We start from the raw sequence: 20,166 nt of genomic DNA on the forward strand, positions 1-20,166 counted from the left end.
ACTCAGGACACATGTACCATCTATATAACATACAGTGTGTGCTGCTGCACTCAGGACACATGTACCATATCTATAACATACAGGGTGTGCTGCCGCACTCAGGACACATGTACCATCTATATAACATACAGGGTGTGCTGCCGCACTCAGGACACAGGTACCATCTATATAACATACAGTGTGTGCTGCTGCACTCAGGACACAGGTACCATCTATATAACATACAGTGTGTGCTGCCGCACTCAGGACACAGGTACCATCTATATAAAATACAGTGTGTGCTGCTGCACTCAGGACACAGGTACCATCTATATAACATACAGTGTGTGCTGCTGCACTCAGAACACAGGTACCATCTATATAACATACAGTGTGTGCTGCCGCACTCAGGACACAGGTACCATCTATATAACATACAGTGTGTGCTGCCGCACTCAGAACACAGGTACCATCTATATAACATACAGTGTGTGCTGCCGCACTCAGGACACAGGTACCATCTATATAACATACAGTGTGTGCTGCCGCACTCAGGACACATGTACCATCTATATAACATACAGGGTGTGCTGCCGCACTCAGGACACATGTACCATCTATATAACATATAGGGTGTGCTGCCGCACTCAGGACACCTGTACCATCTATATAACATACAGTGTGTGCTGCTGCACTCAGGACACAGGCACCATCTATACCATACGGTGTGTGCTGCTGCACTCAGAACACAGGTACCATCTATATAACATACAGTGTGTGCTGCTGCACTCAGGACACAGGCACCATCTATATAACATACAGTGTGTGCTGCTGCACTCAGAACACATGTACCATCTATATAACATACAGTGTGTGCTGCTTCACTCAGGACACAGGTACCATCTATATAACATACCGTGTGTGCTGCCGCACTCAGGACACAGGTACCATCTATACCATACAGTGTGCGCTGCCGCACTCAGGACACATGTACCATCTATACCATACAGTGTGTGCTGCTGCACTCAGGACACAGGTACCATCTATATTACATACAGTGTGTGCTGCTGCACTCAGGACACATGTACCATCTATGTAACATACAGTGTGTGCTGCCGCACTCAGGACACAGGTACCATCTATATAACATACAGTGTGTGCTGCTGCACTCAGAACACATGTACCATCTATATAACATACAGTGTGTGCTGCCGCACTCCGGACACAGGTACCATCTATACCATACAGTGTGCGCTGCCGCACTCAGGACACATGTACCATCTATACGATACAGTGTGTGCTGCTGCACTCAGGACACAGGTACCATCTATATAACATACAGTGTGTGCTGCCGCACTCAGGACACAGGTACCATCTATACCATACAGTGTGTGCTGCCACACTCAGGACACAGGTACCATCTATATAACATACAGTGTGTGCTGCCGCACTCAGGACACATGTACCATCTATATAACATACAGTGTGCGCTGCTGCACTCAGAACACATGTACCATCTATATAACATACAGTGTGTGCTGCCGCACTCAGGACACAGGTACCATCTATATAACATACAGTGTGTGCTGTTGCACTCAGGACACAGGTACCATCTATATAACATACAGTGTGTGCTGCTGCACTCAGGAACCATCTATATAACATACAGTGTGTGCTGCTGCACTCAGGACACATGTACCATCTATATAACATACAGTGTGTGCTGCTGCACTCAGGACACATGTACCATCTATATAACATACAGTGTGTGCTGCTGCACTCAGGACACAGGTACCATCTATATAACATACAGTGTGTGCTGCCGCACTCAGGACACAGGTACCATCTATATAAAATACAGTGTGTGCTGCTGCACTCAGGACACAGGTACCATCTATATAACATACAGTGTGTGCTGCTGCACTCAGAACACAGGTACCATCTATATAACATACAGTGTGTGCTGCCGCACTCAGGACACAGGTACCATCTATATAACATACAGTGTGTGCTGCCGCACTCAGAACACAGGTACCATCTATATAACATACAGTGTGTGCTGCCGCACTCAGGACACAGGTACCATCTATATAACATACAGTGTGTGCTGCCGCACTCAGGACACAGGTACCATCTATACCATACAGTGTGCGCTGCCGCACTCAGGACACATGTACCATCTATACCATACAGTGTGTGCTGCTGCACTCAGGACACAGGTACCATCTATATTACATACAGTGTGTGCTGCTGCACTCAGGACACATGTACCATCTATGTAACATACAGTGTGTGCTGCCGCACTCAGGACACAGGTACCATCTATATAACATACAGTGTGTGCTGCTGCACTCAGAACACATGTACCATCTATATAACATACAGTGTGTGCTGCTGCACTCAGGACACAGGTACCATCTATATAACATACAGTGTGTGCTGCCGCACTCAGGACACAGGTACCATCTATACCATACAGTGTGCGCTGCCGCACTCAGGACACATGTACCATCTATACCATACAGTGTGTGCTGCTGCACTCAGGACACAGGTACCATCTATATAACATACAGTGTGTGCTGCCGCACTCAGAACACAGGTACCATCTATATAACATACAGTGTGTGCTGCCGCACTCAGGACACAGGTACCATCTATATAACATACAGTGTGTGCTGCCGCACTCAGGACACATGTACCATCTATATAACATACAGGGTGTGCTGCCGCACTCAGGACACATGTACCATCTATATAACATATAGGGTGTGCTGCCGCACTCAGGACACCTGTACCATCTATATAACATACAGTGTGTGCTGCTGCACTCAGGACACAGGCACCATCTATACCATACGGTGTGTTCTGCTGCACTCAGAACACAGGTACCATCTATATAACATACAGTGTGTGCTGCTGCACTCAGGACACAGGCACCATCTATATAACATACAGTGTGTGCTGCTGCACTCAGAACACATGTAGCATCTATATAACATACAGTGTGTGCTGCTGCACTCAGGACACAGGTACCATCTATATAACAGACAGTGTGTGCTGCCGCACTCAGGACACAGGTACCATCTATACCATACAGTGTGCGCTGCCGCACTCAGGACACATGTACCATCTATACCATACAGTGTGTGCTGCTGCACTCAGGACACAGGTACCATCTATATTACATACAGTGTGTGCTGCTGCACTCAGGACACATGTACCATCTATGTAACATACAGTGTGTGCTGCCGCACTCAGGACACAGGTACCATCTATATAACATACAGTGTGTGCTGCTGCACTCAGAACACATGTACCATCTATATAACATACAGTGTGTGCTGCTGCACTCAGGACACAGGTACCATCTATATAACATACAGTGTGTGCTGCCGCACTCAGGACACAGGTACCATCTATACCATACAGTGTGTGCTGCCGCACTCAGGACACATGTACCATCTATACCATACAGTGTGTGCTGCTGCACTCAGGACACAGGTACCATCTATATAACATACAGTGTGTGCTGCCGCACTCAGGACACAGGTACCATCTATACCATACAGTGTGTGCTGCCGCACTCAGGACACAGGTACCATCTATATAACATACAGTGTGTGCTGCCGCACTCAGGACACATGTACCATCTATATAACATACAGTGTGTGCTGCTGCACTCAGGACACATGTACCATCTATATAACATACAGTGTGCGCTGCTGCACTCAGAACACATGTACCATCTATATAACATACAGTGTGTGCTGCCGCACTCAGGACACAGGTACCATCTATATAACATACAGTGTGTGCTGTTGCACTCAGGACACAGGTACCATCTATATAACATACAGTGTGTGCTGCTGCACTCAGGAACCATCTATATAACATACAGTGTGTGCTGCTGCACTCAGGACACATGTACCATCTATATAACATACAGTGTGTGCTGCTGCACTCAGGACACATGTACCATCTATATAACATACAGGGTGTGCTGCCGCACTCAGGACACAGGTACCATCTATATAACATACAGTGTGTGCTGCTGCACTCAGGACACAGGTACCATCTATATAACATACAGTGTGTGCTGCCGCACTCAGGACACAGGTACCATCTATATAAAATACAGTGTGTGCTGCTGCACTCAGGACACAGGTACCATCTATATAACATACAGTGTGTGCTGCTGCACTCAGAACACAGGTACCATCTATATAACATACAGTGTGTGCTGCCGCACTCAGGACACAGGTACCATCTATATAACATACAGTGTGTGCTGCCGCACTCAGAACACAGGTACCATCTATATAAAATACAGTGTGTGCTGCCGCACTCAGGACACAGGTACCATCTATATAACATACAGTGTGTGCTGCCGCACTCAGGACACAGGTACCATCTATACCATACAGTGTGCGCTGCCGCACTCAGGACACATGTACCATCTATACCATACAGTGTGTGCTGCTGCACTCAGGACACAGGTACCATCTATATTACATACAGTGTGTGCTGCTGCACTGAGGACACATGTACCATCTATGTAACATACAGTGTGTGCTGCCGCACTCAGGACACAGGTACCATCTATATAACATACAGTGTGTGCTGCTGCACTCAGAACACATGTACCATCTATATAACATACAGTGTGTGCTGCTGCACTCAGGACACAGGTACCATCTATATAACATACAGTGTGTGCTGCCGCACTCAGGACACAGGTACCATCTATACCATACAGTGTGCGCTGCCGCACTCAGGACACATGTACCATCTATACCATACAGTGTGTGCTGCTGCACTCAGGACACAGGTACCATCTATATAACATACAGTGTGTGCTGCCGCACTCAGGACACAGGTACCATCTATACCATACAGTGTGTGCTGCCGCACTCAGGACACAGGTACCATCTATATAACATACAGTGTGTGCTGCCGCACTCAGGACACAGGTACCATCTATATAACATACAGTGTGCGCTGCTGCACTCAGGACACATGTACCATCTATATAACATACAGTGTGCGCTGCTGCACTCAGAACACATGTACCATCTATATAACATACAGTGTGTGCTGCCGCACGCAGGACACAGGTACCATCTATATAACATACAGTGTGTGCTGCTGCACTCAGGACACAGGTACCATCTATATAACATCAGTGTGTGCTGCTGCACTCAGGAACCATCTATATAACATACAGTGTGTGCTGCTGCACTCAGGACACATGTACCATCTATATAACATACAGTGTGTGCTGCTGCACTCAGGACACATGTACCATCTATATAACATACAGTGTGCGCTGCTGCACTCAGAACACATGTACCATCTATATAACATACAGTGTGTGCTGCCGCACTCAGGACACAGGTACCATCTATATAACATACAGTGTGTGCTGCTGCACTCAGGACACAGGTACCATCTATATAACATCAGTGTGTGCTGCTGCACTCAGGAACCATCTATATAACATACAGTGTGTGCTGCTGCACTCAGGACACATGTACCATCTATATAACATACAGGGTGTGCTGCCGCACTCAGGACACAGGTACCATCTATATAACATACAGTGTGTGCTGCTGCACTCAGGACACAGGTACCATCTATATAACATACAGTGTGTGCTGCCGCACTCAGGACACAGGTACCATCTATATAAAATACAGTGTGTGCTGCTGCACTCAGGACACAGGTACCATCTATATAACATACAGTGTGTGCTGCCGCACTCAGGACACAGGTACCATCTATATAACATACAGTGTGTGCTGCCGCACTCAGAACACAGGTACCATCTATATAACATACAGTGTGTGCTGCCGCACTCAGGACACAGGTACCATCTATATAACATACAGTGTGTGCTGCTGCACTCAGGACGCAGGCACCATCTATATAACATACAGTGTGTGCTGCTGCACTCAGAACACAGGTACCATCTATATAACATACAGTGTGTGCTGCCGCACTCAGGACACAGGTACCATCTATATAACATACAGTGTGTGCTGCCGCACTCAGGACAAATGTACCATATATATAACATACAGGGTGTGCTGCTGCACTCAGGACACAGGCACCATCTATACCATACAGTGTGTGCTGCTACACTCAGAACACATGTACCATCTATATAACATACAGTGTGTGCTGCCGCACTCAGGACACAGGTACCATCTATATAACATACAGTGTGTGCTGCCGCACTCAGAACACAGGTACCATCTATATAACATACAGTGTGTGCTGCCGCACTCAGGACACAGGTACCATCTATATAACATACAGTGTGTGCTGCCGCACTCAGAACACAGGTGCCATCTATATAACATACAGTGTGTGCTGCCGCACTCAGGACACAGGTACCATCTATATAACATACAGTGTGTGCTGCCGCACTCAGGACACAGGTACCATCTATATTACATACAGTGTGTGCTGCTGCACTCAGGACACAGGTACCATCTATATAACATACAGTGTGTGCTGCCGCACTCAGGACACATGTACCATCTATATAACATACAGGGTGTGCTGCTGCACTCAGGACACATGTACCATCTATATAACATACAGGGTGTGCTGCCGCACTCAGGACACAGGCACCATCTATACCATACGGTGTGTGCTGCTTCACTCAGGACACAGGTACCATCTATATAACATACAGTGTGTGCTGCTGCACTCAGGACACAGGCACCATCTATATAACATACAGTGTGTGCTGCTGCACTCAGGACACAGGTACCATCTATATAACATACAGTGTGTGCTGCCGCACTCAGGACACATGTACCATCTATATAACATACAGGGTGTGCTGCTGCACTCAGGACACATGTACCATCTATATAACATACAGTGTGTGCTGCTACACTCAGGACACAGGCACCATCTATACCATACGGTGTGTGCTGCTTCACTCAGAACACAGGTACCATCTATATAACATACAGTGTGTGCTGCTGCACTCAGGACACAGGCACCATCTATATAACATACAGTGTGTGCTGCTGCACTCAGAACACAGGTACCATCTATATAACATACAGTGTGTGCTGCCGCACTCAGGACACAGGTACCATCTATATAACATACAGTGTGTGCTGCCGCACTCAGGACACAGGTACCATCTATATAACATACAGTGTGTGCTGCTGCACTCAGAACACATGTACCATCTATATAACATACAGTGTGTGCTGCTGCACTCAGGACACATATACCATCTATATAACATACAGTGTGTGCTGCTGCACTCAGGACACAGGCACCATCTATACCATACAGTGTGTGCTGCTGCACTCAGGTACCATCTTTACCATACAGTGTGTGCTGCTGCACTCAGGACACAGGTACCATCTATATAACATACAGTGTGTGCTGCCGCACTCAGGACACAGGTACCATCTATATAACATACAGTGTGTGCTGCTGCACTCAGGACACAGGTACCATCTATATAACATACGGTGTGTGCTGCTGCACTCAGAACACATGTACCATCTATATAATATACAGTGTGTGCTGCTGCACTCAGTACACATATACCATCTATATAACATACAGTGTGTGCTGCTGCACTCAGGACACAGGCACCATCTATACCATACAGTGTGTGCTGCTGCACTCAGGACACAGGCACCATCTATACCATACAGTGTGTGCTGCTGCACTCAGGACACAGGTACCATCTATACCATACAGTGTGTGCTGCTGCACTCAGGACACAGGTACCATCTATATACCATACAGTGTGTGCTGCTGCACTCAGGACACAGGTACCATCTATACCATACAGTGTGTGCTGCTGCACTCAGGACACAGGTACCATCTATACCATACAGTGTGTGCTGCTGCACTCAGGACACAGGTACCATCTATACCATATAGTGTGTGCTGCTGCACTCAGGACACAGGTACCATCTATACCATACAGTGTGTGCTGCTGCACTCAGGACACAGGTACCATCTATACCATACAGTGTGTGCTGCTGCACTCAGGACACAGGTACCATCTATACCATACAGTGTGTGCTGCTGCACTCAGGACACAGGTACCATCTATACCATACAGTGTGTGCTGCCACACTCAGGACACAGGCACCATCTATACCATACAGTGTGTGCTGCTGCACTCAGGACAGTGACTTTTGGATGAGACACGCTGTTCTGCTGACTTATATAAGAGGGCAAAATGGTTGCGGGTGTCCACGAGCGCTGCACTCTGTAGTGACTGCAGCAATGCAAGGGTATTTCTTGAACCTTTGATCGTGTCCGCAGGTCTTTCTTCCACCGAGCGGCAGCTTCCAGCTTCTCTTCCAGTAGCGCTCTGTGTTCTCCCAGCTCCTCCTCGCGGTGTTCTCGCTGCTGTAATACGATGGGAGCAGAGATGTGAGCGATAGTGATAATGACCAAATAATTATCTCCCTTTCCCTCGTACTAAAATACTTGTACATGCCCTCATTATCTCCAGCTTGGACTACTGCAACATCCTCCTCTGTGGCCTCCCTGCTAGCACTCTCGCCCCTCTCCAGTCCATCCTCTCCATGCTATTCCTCTGCTTCTCTCCTCTGCAAATCCCGTCATTGGCTCCCAATTCCCCAGCGTATCCGGTTCACACTACTAACACTGACCTACAAGGCCGCCTATAATCTGTCTCCTTCATATAATCTCCCGATATCTTCCCTCTTCGATCCTCCCAAGACCTCCTTCTCTCCTCCACACTTATTCGCTCCTCACCCAACCGCCTCCAAGACGTCTCCCAAATAGCCCCCATCCTCTGGAATTCTGTGCCCCAAGATGTCCGATTTTCCCACACATTCGGCTGCTTCAGAAGGAACCTGAAAACCCACCTCTTCAAGAAAGCTAAAGCCTGCAATGACCACATTGCCTCCTCACCACCACTGGAGCTGCTGCCTCACCACCACCGGAGCTGCCTCCTCACCAAAACAGGAGCTGCCGCTTCACCACCACTGGAGCTACAGCCTCACCACCACTGGAGCTGCCTCCTCCCCACTACTGGAGCTGCTGCCTCACCACCACCGGAGCTGCCTCCTCACCAAAACAGGAGCTGCTGCCTCACCACCACTGGAGCTGCCGCCTCACCAACACAGGAGCTGCCGCCTCACCAACACAGGAGATGCCGCCTCACCAACACAGGAGATGCCGCCTCACCAACACCGGTGCTGCAGCCTCAGCACCACCAGGGCTGCCGCCTCACCCAACACAGGAGCTGCCACCTCACCAACACCAGTGCTGCAGCCTCAGCACCACCAGGGATGTCACCTCAGCACCACCGGAGCTGCCGCCTCACCACCACCAGAGCTGCCACCTCACCAACACTGGTGCTCCAAGCTCAGCATCACCAGGGCTGCCACCTCAGCACCACCAGAGCTGCCGCCTCACCAACAACAGTGCTGCAGCCTCAGTACCACCAGGGCTGTCACCTCAGCACCACCGGAGCTGCCGCCTCACCACCACCGAAGTTGCCTCCTCACCAACACCAGATCTGCTGCAACCCCCAACCTTCTGTCTCCTTCCTCATCATCCTGTACACTGTAAGCCCACAAGAGCAGGGTCCTCTCCACTCTGTATCAGTCTGTCATTGTTAGTTTACTGTAAGTGATATCTGTAATTTGTATGTAACCCCTCCTCATGTACAGCACCATGGAACCAATGGCGCTATAGAAATAAGAATAATGAGGGGCAATAACTGTCATTTGTCACTAATTCCGGACACTCCGCTAATGCTCCAGCACTATCAGGCCCTTGGTGAAACAAACAAGAGGCGGACATCCCCTTTAAGTATGGCTGGGTCCTGCCCTTTTACGTCCGGATCTCACCTTGGCCTCCAGGCGCTCAAGCTCTTCTCTTTCCAGTCGCTCTTTCTCCAGACGAGCGGCTTCAATCTGCTCAGCGAGAAACCGAGCTTCATCTGGGGATCACAGAGACAAAGGTGAGGAAAGGGTTAAATCCAAATATCCTATGTCAATGAGGCGTCACCAGCGATGAAACCTACAACTTTCTGGACATTCCTGGTGTAATGTTAAGTGAGAGTTGTCTGCTGGAACACTCTAGAATCTCCCATTGCTACTCTACTGATGAGTAAATCTGCCTACCACAGCTGAAAACCAACCATATTCACCTACAGCTCTGTGTCTGCATTGGTAATAGGACACCGGACACTTCCTCTGCAAGCATTTGTCCCCCCCCCCCCCCTGCAAGGAATGTTGATTAGCTAAGTGAAAGGATTTCTTTTGTTCTCAACCATGTGCTTGAATCCAGCTATGGGAAGTATTAAAAGAAGTCATATCGCATGAACCATATGTGACAGAGATATAAAAACCACATCTCTGCGTAGGGCACGAACCCAGTATTCTGATCCCTAATTTTCATGGTTCTAACACCCCCAGAAACTGAGATATGGATTACTCCCAAACGGTGTAACATAACTACTGCATGTTTGGTTTTGAATTATTATATTCAACGAGCTACGAAAAATGATACCATGTACTGGTCAATACGAGTTACCCTCAGCGAGGTATAATCGTTAGAAGTATTTAAGTAGATTGTAACTTGCAGAGTAGGGGAGCTGGCCCTCTCCAGACTGCCCCTTCTGTGATGTCACACAACAGAGGCCATAAGGCATTCCCTTGAACAAACCAGTCAGTTCTGTCTGAGACTTCATGCCTAGAGGTTCGCAGATGAACGGGAATGTCTGGCTTTAAGTATCCCCCTCCGGCCACATGGCTTGCCTAAAGATCATTAAGCAACTGTAAGTGTTAATCTCTGTTTTTTAATCCTTGTTATTTTATATTTGCAATGTACATATTTAATGTCTCAACTTTATAACATCTTTATCTGTGTAATCACTGCCCCCTTTTGGGGAATAAACTATAAAATTTATTAGCTCTGTCTCCACGCTCTAAGAAACGAACTTAAGCGCCTTTAAGATAATTACGCTACTGATTGGGTTGGCTTCGAACCCCTCTATTAAGTCTATAACTTAAGCAGAGAAATCTGGAGCTGGTGGCGGCATGGTGTGTTTTGGCTTGTTGGGCTAGCTGGCAGTGACGGAAGGGTTTTATATGCTGATTGGGTGGCTGTGGCCAGAGTATTGATAAATCCCTCACTGCAGCGGGCCTGATTGCCCGTGCACAACAAGCAGCCTGTCCGGCGACTAATTATCCTAGGTGTAGTTCCCTGACTGACCTGAGGATAAGGGGGGCGCCGGAGAGCTGTGAGTTCCAAAGTGGAACTGAGAAAGTGGGATATCCATAAATCCCCGCAGTTCGTGGAAGATTGTTAGCAGTGGTGGGACAACCAAAATAACCGCCCTGCGATAAATTGTTAGGGCAAGACTAGCTTGCTGTGGTTTTTGTCACATGGTGTCAGTGGTGGGATAACTAAGATAAGCCCCCACTGAGCCTGTGATAGCCGTGTGTCGGCAGTGCGTCGCATCCCTCCGTCCGTGACATACCCGTGTCAGCCGCGGGATCGTGACACCTGGCTGTTATCACATCCTCTGCTTGTTGTCAGTGAAGGTAAGCATTCTCGACACTCAGATCCTAATTCCCTTTTCACAGCTGCAGGTTTGCTGCAATGTATGAGCCACGTGGCTGTGTGGAGGGAGCAATGCATCATGGTCCAGTGACTGCATTATAATCACATGATCAGTGCGGTGTGATGAGGTCACGTGACGCCTCGACAGCTCAAAGTAGGAAACCCAATAAGAGTGAAATCTTATAATCTGATAGGGGGCAGCCCCCTGGAAAGCCCCCCCCCCCCGATACTCGTGCGGACGCTGACCTTCCTCTCGTTGCCTTCGCTCCTCCTCCTCTTTCTGCAGCCTCTGTTTCTCCGCTTTGCTGGGTTTTCCTTTCTTCCGGGAAGAGGCCGATGTCCCTTTTGATGACTAGTTGGAAACGAGGGGTAAAACAATGTTATTCTGCTGTCTGATAATCCGGAAAATTGGACACAAAACTGAAAAATAATCCGGAAAGCAGAAAACGGAAAAAGCGTTTCTACAGAGGCCGGAGCGGAGGACGGGCGGAGGCTAAAAGCACAGAACTGAGGCTATGGGGGCTCTGATATATGGATCTACATAGGGGATGGGGGTCCATGTCCTAATGTGGAGAACTCAGGAATGGGTCCTCCATAAAGAGGGCACGGCCTCCAGGAGCATCTCTGGGGCATAGTCGCTGGTGCTATGGCGGGCTCCGGTGTGGCGGATGCAGCGGGCACTGCTGAGACAGTATTCTAGCAGTTATGTGGTGGGATGCCTGGCACTGGTAAGGTGGCAGTGGTTAGCACTGTTATGGCAGTTATGGGGCAAAATGGCTGGCTCTATTATGGGGGGCTGCAGTGGACACTGTTACAATGACACTATGGCAGTTAGGTGGTATGGCTGGCTCTATTATGGGGGCTGCAGTGGGCACTGTTATAATGACACTATGGCAGTTAGGTGGTATGGCTGGCTCTATTATGGGGGCTGCAGTGGGCACTGTTACAATGACACTATGGCAGTTAGGTGGTATGGCTGGCTCTATTATGGGGGCTGCAGTGGGCACTGTTACAATGACACTATGGCAGTTAGGTCGTATGGCTGGCTCTATTATGGGGACTGCAGTGGGCACTGTTATAATGACACTATGGCAGTCTGGGGTAGTATGGCTGGCTCTATTATGGGGACTGCAGTGGGCACTGTTATAATGACACTATGGCAGTTAGGTGGTATGGCAGGCTCTATTATGGGGGCTGCAGCGGGCACTGTTACAATGACACTATGGCATAGGTCGTATGGCTGGCTCTATTATGGGGACTGCAGCGGGCACTGTTATAATGACACTATGGCAGTCTGGGGTAGTATGGCTGGCTCTATTATGGGGACTGCAGTGGGCACTGTTATAATGACACTATGGCAGTTAGGTGGTATGGCAGGCTCTATTATGGGGGCTGCAGCGGGCACTGTTATAATGACACTATGGCAGTTAGGTGGTATGGCTGGCTCTATTATGGGGACTGCAGTGGGCACTGTTATAATGACACTAAGGCAGTTAGGTCGTATGGCTGGCTCTATTATGGGGACTGCAGTGGGCACTGTTATAATGACACTATGGCAGTCTGGGGTAGTATGGCTGGCTCTATTATGGGGACTGCAGTGGGCACTGTTATAATGACACTAAGGCAGTTAGGTGGTATGGCTGGCTCTATTATGGGGGCTGCAGCGGGCACTGTTATAATGACACTATGGCAGTTAGGTGGTATGGCTGGCTCTATTATGGGGACTGCAGTGGGCACTGTTATAATGACACTAAGGCAGTTAGGTCGTATGGCTGGCTCTATTATGGGGACTGCAGTGGGCACTGTTACAATGACACTATGGCAGTTAGGTGGTATGGCTGGCTCTATTATGGGGGCTGCAGCGGGCACTGTTATAATGACACTAAGGCAGTTAGGTGGTATGGCTGGCTCTATTATGGGGGCTGCAGCGGGCACTGTTATAATGACACTATGGCAGTTAGGTGGTATGGCTGGCTCTATTATGGGGACTGCAGTGGGCACTGTTATAATGACACTAAGGCAGTTAGGTCGTATGGCTGGCTCTATTATGGGGGCTGCAGCGGGCACTGTTACAATGACACTATGGCAGTTAGGTGGTATGGCTGGCTCTATTATGGGGGCTGCAGTGGGCACTGTTGTAATGACACTAAGGCAGTTAGGTCGTATGGCTGGCTCTATTATGGGGGCTGCAGTGGGCACTGTTATAATGACACTATGGCAGTTAGGTGGTATGGCTGGCTCTATTATGGGGACTGCAGTGGGCACTGTTATAATGACACTAAGGCAGTTAGGTCGTATGGCTGGCTCTATTATGGGGGCTGCAGTGGGCACTGTTATAATGACACTATGGAAGTTAGGTGGTATGGCTGGCTCTATTATGGGGGCTGCAGTGGGCACTGTTACAATGACACTATGGCAGTTAGGTGGTATGGCTGGCTCTATTATGGGGGCTGCAGTGGGCACTGTTACAATGACACTATGGCAGTTAGGTGGTATGGCTGGCTCTATTATGGGGGCTGCAGCGGGCACTGTTATAATGACACTATGGCAGTTAGGTGGTATGGTTGGCTCTATTATGGGGGCTGCAGTGGGCACTGTTATAATGACACTAAGGCAGTTAGGTCGTATGGCTGGCTCTATTATGGGGGCTGCAGTGGGCACTGTTATAATGACACTATGGCAGTTAGGTGGTATGGCTGGCTCTATTATGGGGACTGCAGTGGGCACTGTTATAATGACACTAAGGCAGTTAGGTCGTATGGCTGGCTCTATTATGGGGGCTGCAGTGGGCACTGTTATAATGACACTATGGAAGTTAGGTGGTATGGCTGGCTCTATTATGGGGGCTGCAGTGGGCACTGTTACAATGACACTATGGCAGTTAGGTGGTATGGCTGGCTCTATTATGGGGGCTGCAGTGGGCACTGTTACAATGACACTATGACAGTCTGGGGTGGTATGGCTGGCTCTATTATAGGGGCTGCAGCGGGCACTGTTACAATGACACTATGGCAGTTAGGTGGTATGGCTGGCTCTATTATGGGGGCTGCAGTGGGCACTGTTATAATGACACTATGGAAGTTAGGTGGTATGGCTGGCTCTATTATGGGGGCTGCAGTGGGCACTGTTATAATGACACTATGGCAGTTAGGTCGTATGGCTGGCTCTATTATGGGGACTGCAGTGGGCACTGTTATAATGACACTATGGCAGTTAGGTCGTATGGCTGGCTCTATTATGGGGGCTGCAGCGGGCACTGTTACAATGACACTATGGCAGTTAGGTGGTATGGCTGGCTCTATTATGGGGGCTGCAGTGGGCACTGTTATAATGACACTAAGGCAGTTAGGTCGTATGGCTGGCTCTATTATGGGGGCTGCAGTGGGCACTGTTATAATGACACTATGGCAGTTAGGTGGTATGGCTGGCTCTATTATGGGGGCTGCAGTGGGCACTGTTACAATGACACTATGGCAGTTAGGTGGTATGGCTGGCTCTATTATGGGGGCTGCAGTGGGCACTGTTATAATGACACTAAGGCAGTTAGGTCGTATGGCTGGCTCTATTATGGGGGCTGCAGTGGGCACTGTTATAATGACACTATGGAAGTTAGGTGGTATGGCTGGCTCTATTATGGGGGCTGCAGTGGGCACTGTTACAATGACACTATGGCAGTTAGGTGGTATGGCTGGCTCTATTATGGGGGCTGCAGTGGGCACTGTTATAATGACACTAAGGCAGTTAGGTCGTATGGCTGGCTCTATTATGGGGGCTGCAGTGGGCACTGTTATAATGACACTATGGAAGTTAGGTGGTATGGCTGGCTCTATTATGGGGACTGCAGTGGGCACTGTTATAATGACACTAAGGCAGTTAGGTCGTATGGCTGGCTCTATTATGGGGGCTGCAGTGGGCACTGTTATAATGACACTATGGAAGTTAGGTGGTATGGCTGGCTCTATTATGGGGGCTGCAGTGGGCACTGTTACAATGACACTATGGCAGTTAGGTGGTATGGCTGGCTCTATTATGGGGGCTGCAGTGGGCACTGTTATAATGACACTAAGGCAGTTAGGTCGTATGGCTGGCTCTATTATGGGGGCTGCAGTGGGCACTGTTATAATGACACTATGGAAGTTAGGTGGTATGGCTGGCTCTATTATGGGGGCTGCAGTGGGCACTGTTACAATGACACTATGGCAGTTAGGTGGTATGGCTGGCTCTATTATGGGGGCTGCAGTGGGCACTGTTACAATGACACTATGGCAGTTAGGTGGTATGGCTGGCTCTATTATGGGGACTGCAGTGGGCACTGTTATAATGACACTATGGCAGTTAGGTCGTATGGCTGGCTCTATTATGGGGGCTGCAGCGGGCACTGTTACAATGACACTATGGCAGTTAGGTGGTATGGCTGGCTCTATTATGGGGGCTGCAGTGGGCACTGTTATAATGACACTAAGGCAGTTAGGTCGTATGGCTGGCTCTATTATGGGGGCTGCAGTGGGCACTGTTATAATGACACTATGGCAGTTAGGTGGTATGGCTGGCTCTATTATGGGGACTGCAGTGGGCACTGTTATAATGACACTAAGGCAGTTAGGTCGTATGGCTGGCTCTATTATGGGGGCTGCAGTGGGCACTGTTATAATGACACTATGGAAGTTAGGTGGTATGGCTGGCTCTATTATGGGGGCTGCAGTGGGCACTGTTACAATGACACTATGGCAGTTAGCTGGTATGGCTGGCTCTATTATGGGGGCTGCAGTGGGCACTGTTACAATGACACTATGGCAGTTAGGTGGTATGGCTGGCTCTATTATGGGGGCTGCAGCGGGCACTGTTATAATGACACTATGGCAGTTAGGTGGTATGGTTGGCTCTATTATGGGGGCTGCAGTGGGCACTGTTATAATGACACTAAGGCAGTTAGGTCGTATGGCTGGCTCTATTATGGGGGCTGCAGTGGGCACTGTTATAATGACACTATGGCAGTTAGGTGGTATGGCTGGCTCTATTATGGGGACTGCAGTGGGCACTGTTATAATGACACTAAGGCAGTTAGGTCGTATGGCTGGCTCTATTATGGGGGCTGCAGTGGGCACTGTTATAATGACACTATGGAAGTTAGGTGGTATGGCTGGCTCTATTATGGGGGCTGCAGTGGGCACTGTTACAATGACACTATGGCAGTTAGGTGGTATGGCTGGCTCTATTATGGGGGCTGCAGTGGGCACTGTTACAATGACACTATGGCAGTCTGGGGTGGTATGGCTGGCTCTATTATAGGGGCTGCAGCGGGCACTGTTACAATGACACTATGGCAGTTAGGTGGTATGGCTGGCTCTATTATGGGGGCTGCAGTGGGCACTGTTATAATGACACTATGGAAGTTAGGTGGTATGGCTGGCTCTATTATGGGGGCTGCAGCGGGCACTGTTACAATGACACTATGGCAGTTAGGTGGTATGGCTGGCTCTATTATGGGGGCTGCAGTGGGCACTGTTACAATGACACTATGGCAGTTAGGTGGTATGGTTGGCTCTATTATGGGGGCTGCAGCGGGCACTGTTACAATGACACTATGGCAGTTAGGTGGTATGGCTGGCTCTATTATGGGGGCTGCAGTGGGCACTGTTATAATGACACTATGGAAGTTAGGTCGTATGGCTGGCTCTATTATGGGGGTTGCAGTGGGCACTGTTACAATGACACTATGGCAGTTAGGTGGTATGGCTGGCTCTATTATGGGGACTGCAGTGGGCACTGTTATAATGACACTAAGGCAGTTAGGTCGTATGGCTGGCTCTATTATGGGGGCTGCAGTGGGCACTGTTATAATGACACTATGGCAGTTAGGTGGTATGGCTGGCTCTATTATGGGGACTGCAGTGGGCACTGTTATAATGACACTAAGGCAGTTAGGTCGTATGGCTGGCTCTATTATGGGGGCTGCAGTGGGCACTGTTATAATGACACTATGGAAGTTAGGTGGTATGGCTGGCTCTATTATGGGGGCTGCAGTGGGCACTGTTACAATGACACTATGGCAGTTAGGTGGTATGGCTGGCTCTATTATGGGGGCTGCAGTGGGCACTGTTATAATGACACTATGGAAGTTAGGTCGTATGGCTGGCTCTATTATGGGGGCTGCAGTGGGCACTGTTACAATGACACTATGGCAGTTAGGTGGTATGGCTGGCTCTATTATGGGGGCTGCAGTGGACACTGTTACAATGACACTATGGCAGTTAGGTGGTATGGCTGGCTCTATTATGGGGACTGCAGTGGGTACTGTTATAATGACACTAAGGCAGTTAGGTCGTATGGCTGGCTCTATTATGGGGGCTGCAGTGGGCACTGTTATAATGACACTATGGAAGTTAGGTGGTATGGCTGGCTCTATTATGGGGACTGCAGTGGGCACTGTTATAATGACACTAAGGCAGTTAGGTCGTATGGCTGGCTCTATTATGGGGGCTGCAGTGGGCACTGTTATAATGACACTATGGAAGTTAGGTGGTATGGCTGGCTCTATTATGGGGACTGCAGTGGGCACTGTTATAATGACACTATGGAAGTTAGGTTGTATGGCTGGCTCTATTATGGGGGGCTGCAGCGGGCACTGTTATAATGACACTATGGCAGTTAGGTGGTATGGCTGGCTCTATTATGGGGACTGCAGTGGGCACTGTTATAATGACACTATGGCAGTTAGGTGGTATGGCTGGCTCTATTATGGGGACTGCAGCGGGCACTGTTATAATGACACTATGGCAGTCTGGGGTGGTATGGCTGGCTCTATTATAGGGGCTGCAGCGGGCACTGTTACAGTCATATGTAAAAGTTTGGGCACCCCTATTAATGTTAACCTTTTTTCTTTATAACAATTTTGGTTTTTGCAACAGCTATTTCAGTTTCATATATCTAATAACTGATGGACTCAGTTATATTTCTGGATTCAAATGAGGTTTATTGTACTAACAGAAAATGTGCAATCTGCATTTAAACAAAATTTGACCGGTGCAAAAGTATGGGCACCCTTATCATTTTCTTGATTTGAACACTCCTAACTACTTTTTACTGACTTCCTGAAGCACTAAATTGGTTTTGTAACCTCATTGAGCTTTGAACTTCATAGCCAGGTGTATCAAATCATGAGAAAAGGTATTTAAGGTGGCCACTTGCAAGTAGTTCTCCTATTTGCTTCTCCTATGAAGAGTGGCATCATGGGCTCCTCAAAACAACTCTCAAATGATCTGAAAACAAAGATTATTCAACATAGCTTTTCAGGGGAAGGATACAAAAAGTTGTCTCAGAGATTTAACCTGTCAGTTTCCACTGTGAGGAACATAGTAAGGAAATGGAAGAACACAGGTACAGTTCTTGTTAAGCCCAGAAGTGGCAGGCCAAGAAAAATATCAGAAAGGCAGAGAAGAAGAATGGTGAGAACAGTCAAGGACAATCCACAGACCACCTCCAAAGACCTGCAGCATCATCTTGCTGCAGATGGTGTCACTGTGCATCGGTCAACAATACAGCGCATGCATAACGCCTTTTTGTATGACCAAACAACTCAATCTTTGTTTCATCAGTCCACAGGACCTTCTTCCAAAATGTAACTGGCTTGTCCAAATGTGCTTTTGCAGACCTCAGGCGACTCTGTTTGTGGCGTGCTTGCAGAAACGGCTTCTTTCGCATCACTCTCCCATACAGCTTCTCCTTGTGCAAAGTGCGCCGTATTGTTGACCGATGCACAGTGACACCATCTGCAGCAAGATGAAGCTGCCGGTCTTTGGAGGTGGTCTGTGGATTGTCCTTGACTGTTCTCACCTTTCTTCTTCTCTGCCTTTCTGATATTTTTCTTGGCCTGCCACTTCTGGGCTTAACAAGAACTGTACCTGTGTTCTTCCATTTCCTTACTATGTTCCTCACAGTGGAAACTGACAGGTTAAATCTCTGAGACAACTTTTTGTATCCTTCCCCTGAAAAGCTATGTTGAATAATCTTTGTTTTCAGATCATTTGAGAGTTGTTTTGAGGAGCCCATGATGCCACTCTTCATAGGAGAAGCAAATAGGAGAACTACTTGCAAGTGGCCACCTTAAATTCCTTTTCTCATGATTTGATACACCTGGCTATGAAGTTCAAAGCTTAATGAGGATACAAAACCAATTTAGTGCTTCAGGAAGTCAGTAAAAAGTAGTTAGGAGTGTTCAAATCAAGAAAATGATAAGGGTGCCCATACTTTTGCACCGGTCAAATTTTGTTTAAATGCAGATTGCACATTTTCTGTTAGTACAATAAACCTCATTTGAATCCAGAAATATAACTGAGTCCATCAGTTATTAGATATATGAAACTGAAATAGCTGTTGCAAAAACCAAAATTGTTATAAAGAAAAAAGGTTAACATTAATAGGGGTGCCCAAACTTTTACATATGACTGTATAATGACACTATGGCAGTTAGGTGGTATGGCTGGCTCTATTATGGGGGCTGCAGCGGGCACTGTTACAATGACACTATGGCAGTTAGGTGGTATGGCTGGCTCTATTATGGGGGGCAGCAGTTGGCACTGTTATGACACTATG

General features: G+C 48.2%; 1 protein-coding gene across 2 annotated transcripts in view; it reads right to left on the reverse strand.

Moving 5' to 3' along the window:
* Positions 1–20,166, reverse strand: part of DNAI7 (dynein axonemal intermediate chain 7) — a 58,608-nt gene that overhangs the window by 15,821 nt on the left and 22,621 nt on the right. For both annotated transcript variants that reach the window (XM_073544012.1, XM_073544011.1), the window contains exons 2-4: positions 11,821–11,926; positions 9,855–9,946; positions 8,275–8,379 (exon numbers count right to left, since the gene is read on the reverse strand). In XM_073544012.1, coding sequence (XP_073400113.1) covers positions 8,275–8,379; positions 9,855–9,946; positions 11,821–11,926 — 303 coding nt within the window. The remainder of the gene's footprint in view (positions 1–8,274; positions 8,380–9,854; positions 9,947–11,820; positions 11,927–20,166) is intronic.

Source organism: Dendrobates tinctorius, unplaced genomic scaffold (assembly GCF_039654945.1).
Source record: "Dendrobates tinctorius isolate UK_male_01 unplaced genomic scaffold, ASM3965494v1 ptg000136l, whole genome shotgun sequence".
In the NCBI taxonomy this organism is placed as follows: domain Eukaryota; kingdom Metazoa; phylum Chordata; class Amphibia; order Anura; family Dendrobatidae; genus Dendrobates; species Dendrobates tinctorius.